Raw genomic sequence first — 7,500 nt, 5'->3', positions numbered from 1 at the left:
TTATACGAGCTGATAAAGAAGGCCAATGTCCGATATGAATGGCACAAAATTATTAAGGTTGCATTTTGCAAGTCCACCCCTCTTCCCTCCCCGACAACAAACTGGTCACGGGAAATGATTGAGCGACTGACCAGGACTGCCAGACTAATGATAATCCTTAAATGAAAACTTACCATGAAAATCGTATACGGGTCGTATTTGAGGCCTGCCATGCCGTAGACAGGAATACAATACGTTAACACATAGACCAGATGCAAGGGTAACTCACAAATTATCTGTAGATGTAAACAAACAATGGAACAAATATACATAATATTTAACACATTAACCCCTACTACAAGTAGATACAACATGAACAAGGGTGTACAATTGATAGGTCAGAGAGTGTGCAAACTATATCAACTATCTAGAAAAGAAACAAACAAAAAACAGGTGAGCTTTTATGTAGCGCAATATCCACTCAACGTGCTCAAAGTGCTTTTCAAAAAGTCCCTAACCAACAGCAACACGTAACATATAGAACGAGACATGACGCCTGTTAGGAGTTTTATACTATGATAATAGGGACGCCTCGTAATAGTTTTACTGTAACACTGTAATCAGGTTTTTCACAAAACCAATGGGGTATAGTGAATTTAATTTGAAGCTTTGATTCTAAAATTTGAGTTAAAAAGAGTATTGTCTTGTTTCTTAACCCTGTCCTTACCGACGATAGGATAATCGTTACATTCGTTACGATACAACCGACAATTTTCTCATTCTAATTCCTCTTGTACATGACAAATTTTAAAGAAATGCTTTGATTACAGATATAAATACTAAACACTGCATTGTAGACATCATTTTGCTGAACAACATTCTGTATAGAATGCACTTGTTCCTTTTTTGTTTGATTAGGAAGAGTCTATATTTTGTGTCGGGTGGGTGTGAATTTTCGCGGGAAGTTCTAAAAATGGCTGGTAAGGAGAAAGTTAAACGTTACAATTAAAGACACAGCAAAAGTGACCCCCCGTCCACCATGTGAGGTCAGAAGATCCCAACCAATTTAGTCATTCCGACTTACTACTAGATTGGCACTGTACGTCCCTCCAAAAAATATTTACCTTTGCAAAGTAGTAAGCGGCAGGATGATATAATTTGTCTTGTAGCTCGAAGTATAAAAACCGTCTTTCCTCGTGGCCTGTCAGAGATATACATGTATTTGATTATATTGTCATTAAATGACAAGATTATAGACGAATTGCATTACAAGAAAACTGCCAACTAAAAGAGATACGTGTATATTGCCGAACTCTGGAAAAATCCATATTTTTAAATTTTCAGCAAACTCGTCCTTCAAAAAAAAACAACTCTCAAACCTGGGACTTCGCGAAGTCCCAGGTTTGAGAGGGTTTTTTTTCAATGAGGGTCATTTAAATTGATCGACATTTGAATTATGAGTTTTCTGGACAAATTTTAAAATAAGGGTTTTTCCCCAGAGTACGGTACTATACATTAACTGTCATTCAATGACACAAAAACAAATTGCTAAGAAATTCCCAACTACTAATGATCACTTTTCGTCATTACAAATTATGGAAGGATTAATTAGTAAAAACTCAGTACGTATTGAGGGGTATGCGTTTATGCAAAATACAGTTGAATCTGCATAAAGTCATCATCTTAAAGTCACCTTCTGCTTAAAGTGAACACCACTTGCTGGTCCCAATTTATCAGTTCATTATTATCTAAGTATATTCTATTGATGATGGATAAAGTTAATCTCGATTAATGTCAACCTATTCTTCTGGCACGGCGGCGCTGGCTTTGTCAGTGTTCCACTGTATCAGCCAATGCTGCCAGAATTTTGAAGTGAGTGAAAACAGTTCAACAATTAATCGGTCAACTACACTCAAGTATCAAAGGTTTATTTTAGGCAAGTCGTCAATCGACAGTACATGCGATATTAAGCTTTAACCAATCAGAATATTCCCTGCCATTTAACCCGTTCATTCCCTTTTACTGTCTCTTTTCTGTTAACGAAAAAGTCTGAAAAACATTCCTTAATTCTCATTGTGTCACTTACAACGAAAACCGTTTCAAACAGATCTGCAAATTGCCAAGATGCCATTAGAACTCTGAAAGTTTTGTTCACGTTGTATTCTTTATTCCTTTCCCAAAGCCAATAAGCCAACATGTAAAGCGTTTGAGATTAATTTCTCTATGCGGTAGATTCATGCAGAATCCTGAAACAGGGTGGTAACAGCATATCACCAACAAAGAAATTTCCAGGCCCCACAATCAAGAATGCAAGACATTGTGGATGAAATCAAGCAGAGACGATGTAAATGGATGGGTCACGTTCTCCAAATGAATATATCCTGACCGCCTAAGATGGTCTTCATCGGGAAAGAGAAAGAGAGATAGACCATTGGGCACCTGGAGGAGGACAGTCAAGGAGATGGAAGAAGCTGGAAAGACATGGAATGAGATGAGCTGGCTGGCCCAGCACAGAGATACCTGGAAGAACTTTGTTGGCACCTTGTATTCCACCAAAGAACCACTAGGATAAGGTAAGTTAAGCTCAAACCATAGCTAACTTTAGCAGATGCCAAGAAGCCGAAAAGTCAACCATAAAGTATGTGAGTAATTATCTCAATGTGTTGACACATTGATAAAATGACTGCATCTTGACATCTGACGACAATATACATTTTTTTAAATCGCTGTGTTAAGATTTTTAGTGAAGCTCAGGATCTGAATTTCAGATTGCTTCAGATGATAGGCAACTACTTAAGTTGGCTATGAGCCGGTCGTCGGCTCACAGTTATCTATCGATAACATGGGCAAAAACTACTTTTTATACAACTTTTCGAGTCAATAATATAAAGCACTGAAATGTTTACTCGACAGGTTTAAATAAATATACTATAAATGACGTAATTTTTATAGTTGTATGCACTGTATGTTGATTGAATAATCCGGAACTCATTCTATAAGATAATAGTGAAGAAAGACATCCGTGCCAATAGAAGGAACGAAATGGACGTCACTTAGTTTATTTATTTATTTATTTATTTTGGGGGAGGGGTGGGGTTTGCTTTTGTTGTTTTGTTTTGTTTTTATTTTTTTATTTGTTGTTTTTCGGGGGTTTGGGGGGTTGTTTGTTCTTGTTTTTATTTCTTTAGGAATTGGGCTTTTTGTCTCCTTTTCGTAGTTTATTCTTCTGCCTACCGAGTCGTATTAAGGTGAATATCCTGTCTACTTACAGTTTCCAATTTGTGCGAGGATGACCATGTAGGGGTACATGACGGACATCATAAACATGAGACCAAACCAATCACGTATAGAAACCTGTGTAAGCTCCAAGTTGACGTAGACGGCCCCCAGTAGAACAGACATGAACAGGGCCTGAATCATGTTAACAATGAACACGGGGTAGTCTTCTACAGTCACTCGGACGCAACGTCTGGAGATTGGTGAATAAATAAATGGTGGTGGTGGTGGTTGTGGTGGTGGTGGTGGTGGTGATGGCGGTGATGGTGGTGGTAGTGAAGGCGGTGGTGGTTGTTGTGATAGTTGTGATAGTGGCGGTGGTGGGAGTAGTGGTTGTGGTAATGGAGCTTGTGGTGATTGTAATGATGGTAGTGGTTGCGTTAATGGTAATGGTGGTGATGATGGTGGTCATGCTGTTGTTGGTGGTGGTGGTTGCTGTGATAGTGGTGATAATGGTGGTGGTGGTGTTAATGGTGGCTGTGGTGATGGTGGTGGTGTTAGTGGTGGTTGAGGTGACTATGATGGCTACTCACTTGGTCAGTGTCCAACACTGCATCCATAGACCAGGACTGTTCTTGTTCAGTTCCACGACTTGCAGCATACTCTGGAGTCTTTTCCTCTGATCATCCGTAGACTTTGATGGGAAATGAGCCACACCTGATTCCACAGACATCTAAATAAGGCAAAGACATATGAAATTGTTATATGTGTGGCTCGGTGGCTCAGCATTATGGCAGTAGCTTCTAATGGTTTCCCAAGGGGGAAATTTGTCTCTATGGTGTATTACAAGGGAAGACTAGAATAACCCAGGCGTCAGCCGCAGTGCAGCGCCGCAAATTGAGCTAGGGCGAGGTGACACAGCACAGCGGCGGCTGATCGAACTCGGTACCTTTCGGATACGAAGAAAAGACCTTACCGCTGAGCCACGCAGCCCAGTCGCCAATCCACTCAGTAGCCTCGTTATAACACAACGCTCGACCAGATGCTTTGCGGTTTCAGGTTCTTTGCCACAGAGCGTACCAGTGGGACTGTTGAAAAGACCCTTCTGAAGAAGCATCGCTGTCGCTAGGCTGGGTCTTGATCCCAGTCTATTTGAAACATCCGATGTCTCCTCTTGCTGGCGCAGAAAGAAGCCTGTCAACTTCTGTCCCAGTTTCGAGGAGTCTACGTCCCGGCCCCCTAGAGGGACCGAATTTTTCCGAGCCGACTTCCATCTTCTATAATATGCAACCCCGCCTGGAGTCGGGGAAACGAAGAACAAGGGTTGCCAATACTTATTTGGCATTACGGGAAACAATAAGCCTTTTAAAAAATAGCGTTTGTATAGCGCAATATCCACTGATCGTGTTCAAAGCACTTTACAATGGGTCCCTGACCAAAAGCAACACTTAACATGTAGGACTGGTAATGACTGTTTGGAGATATTACAAATGTTTTCGACAGAGACAATACTGTTAACGGTCAGGACCTTCTGATCCGAAATCGCGTGTCATAGAACATTTCCAGATAGCCGCTAAAAACCGGGATAATGGTCCTTTGTGATTGGCTCTATGATTTTATTACTCAGTTAGTGATCAAGGGACTGAGACAGGGTATAAACGCATTCACTCTTTATACAAATTAATTGTGTCAAAAAATGATACATGTACTACGATAAGTACGTATGCAATTATTTTCAATGTGCCTATTAAAAAAATCAATAAAAAGTAATTGAACTGTCTGAAAATTCAAAGTGACAATTAATTTTTTAAAATAAATTGTTTGATCTTAATTTGTCAATGGATTATCTATATCGTAGGTTTCATTATCATCATCATCATCATCATCATCGTCATCATCATCATCATCGTCATCATCACCACCACCACCACCACCACCACCATTACCACCTACTTGAAACTGATTGGCTGTGACAACTTCCAGGGCGCTTGGCACGGAGTGAGTGACATGAACTGTAGCCTGATAAGCGTCAAGTAGACCCTCTACTATCTCAGTGGAACTCTCCTCTCTCGCGGGGTTCGTCGTGTCAACAGTTACCAAGTCAACTGATAAACAAACAAAATTCATTTTTTTTTAATCAAATAAATTACCCGTCGCTTCATACCAGTATGATGTCAGAGTGAACAATGTATCAACATGTAAAACTAATATCAAAATGACTAGAAAAAAAGAGAAATTGCAACAACAAAAAAAGGGGGGGGGGGTGTCTGTTTGTCTTTTTTTTTTTTTTCGTTGCTGTTGTTGTTGTTGTCGTCTGTGGAGTTTGTCTTGTTTGGGATGTTGTTAGTTTTCTTTTTATTTCATTGTATTTTTTCCGCTAAGTAGGCAAAACGTAATTGATTATATTCAATAATTAGGAGATTGTCAATATAACCTTAGTTTTCTGGAGGTTCTTTAAGTAAAAAAAACTGAATAGACCAACGGCCTACAACACTTCTCGCACGCATTTTAAAACAAATTTTGATACAAACATGTCAGTTATGTCCAAAAAATGCTCTAAACATCGAACTTACAACAACGCTCTCTAAATATCGATTGGGAAACCTCAATAACCACACAAAACAAAAAATTGAGCTTTTATAAAGCGCAATATCCATGAAATGTGCTCAAAGCGCTTTACATGGGTTCGCTGGTCAACAGAAACACTTAACATGTATTTCGGAACATGACAAAAAAAGATTTAAAGTAATTTATGAAACGAAACCTTTAAATGCCATTTCCGCCACAATGAGTCGTGAATTGAAGACCTTTTATCTACACTACTGACATAAGGATTGCAAGCTGTCCGCGGATACACCGTCATCGTGTGAGTTCAAATTTATGCCAAAATTAGTCTCGAATCTATGACATCAACTAATCCAAAAGAAAATCATGAAAAATATAAACAACTTTTGAAATAAAAAAGGATTTTATTGACTCTCTCACTCTCTCTCTCTCTCTCTCTCTCTCTCTCTCTCTCTCTCTCTCTCTCTCTCTCTCTCTCTATCTATCTATCTATCTATCTATCTCTTTGACAAAACGTAAATTCAAGAGTTTAAAAATGAATGGTTGTCTTACTGTAGAAATCACAGGGGTTAATTTGGTCCGGGCAGGGAAACCCCAGGGTGGTGAAATAGCCAACCATGTCTTTTGTGGCCCCTTCGTAGACGATACGACCACGTGACAAGATCATGACCACGTCTACGGCATTGAAGATCTCGAATCTGAGGATATAGGAGGGGGAAAGAATAGATAAGCTTTTATTCAGAGCAATAACCAAGAGATAGATACGAGGGACTTTCAAGCAAGAAAATATCTTCTAAAATATTTGATAACTACATTTGGCACGGTCTGACTTTCGTTGTTTAACCCTCTCCATACCAACTATAGGAAAATCGCCACATTCGTTACGATACAACTAACATTTTTCTTAATCAAATTTCTGTTGTACATCATAAAATTTAAAGAAAATGAACAGTGTGTTGTAAATCATGTTTTGCTAAAGAAATTACGTATCGCAAGAACTGTACCGCTATTGTGTTTAAGTGATAAAAATATATTTTGTGTTAGTTGGGTGTTAAGATTTGGGGAAAATCCTGAAAATGGCTAGTAAGGAGAGGGTTAACGCCATTTTGCGAGAAAGAGGTACGAGACAGAATGTAGCCTTCGTAAACTCATGGCCTGATAATAACCCCTAAATGACGTCAAAAGACAGTCTTTGGTCACAAAAGAAAACAAATCGTGAGATGCATTCAATAGTTCAAACAATGGGTTCATTTGTTTCCTGGGCCATTACTAAAGACAACTCACTAGGCAGTCCACAAACCTGGCGGTTCAGCGGCGAAAGTCACACCGTGACGTGGGAGTATATAAAACTCTTCTGTTTATAACAAATTTCAGAGGGGTTTTTTCTGACGTCCCCGTGTGATCGGAGCGCTTCACAATGGGTCCCAGTTCAACAGAAAAACTTAACATTTAGAACAAAATATGACAACTGTAATGAGATATATTTTTCGACAGATGCAGCACAGTTGCGGGCCAGGTTCTCATTTTACACTTGGGTATAGTGAGAGGATATGAATAAACACCCCGCTCCAAGAACTAAACATTACGCCGTCTGAAGTAGGAATCAAATCTGGAACCTTTAGGTTAAAAGTCTTGTGTCATACCACTGACGGACAAATCTGCACATCCATCCATCCAACCAACCATCCATCCATCCATCCATTAATCCATCCATCCATCCACACACACATGCATTCGTCC

At 39.4% G+C, this 7,500-nt stretch overlaps 1 protein-coding gene across 2 annotated transcripts in view; it reads right to left on the bottom strand.

Moving 5' to 3' along the window:
* The window catches only part of LOC144962498 (ATP-binding cassette sub-family G member 8-like), a 37,534-nt gene that overhangs the window by 4,913 nt on the left and 25,121 nt on the right, over nucleotides 1–7,500 (bottom strand). For both annotated transcript variants that reach the window (XM_078895496.1, XM_078895495.1), the window contains exons 7-12: nucleotides 6,313–6,458; nucleotides 5,149–5,300; nucleotides 3,789–3,928; nucleotides 3,249–3,448; nucleotides 1,104–1,180; nucleotides 174–275 (exon numbers count right to left, since the gene is read on the bottom strand). In XM_078895496.1, coding sequence (XP_078751622.1) covers nucleotides 174–275; nucleotides 1,104–1,180; nucleotides 3,249–3,448; nucleotides 3,789–3,928; nucleotides 5,149–5,300; nucleotides 6,313–6,458 — 817 coding nt within the window. The remainder of the gene's footprint in view (nucleotides 1–173; nucleotides 276–1,103; nucleotides 1,181–3,248; nucleotides 3,449–3,788; nucleotides 3,929–5,148; nucleotides 5,301–6,312; nucleotides 6,459–7,500) is intronic.

Source organism: Berghia stephanieae, chromosome 1 (genome assembly GCF_034508935.2).
Source record: "Berghia stephanieae isolate SIO BIC M18660-M18661 chromosome 1, UCSD_Bste_1.3, whole genome shotgun sequence".
Taxonomy (NCBI): domain Eukaryota; kingdom Metazoa; phylum Mollusca; class Gastropoda; order Nudibranchia; family Aeolidiidae; genus Berghia; species Berghia stephanieae.
Note: the sequence above shows the minus strand (reverse complement) of the source record. Positions and strands in the feature narration are given on the sequence as shown.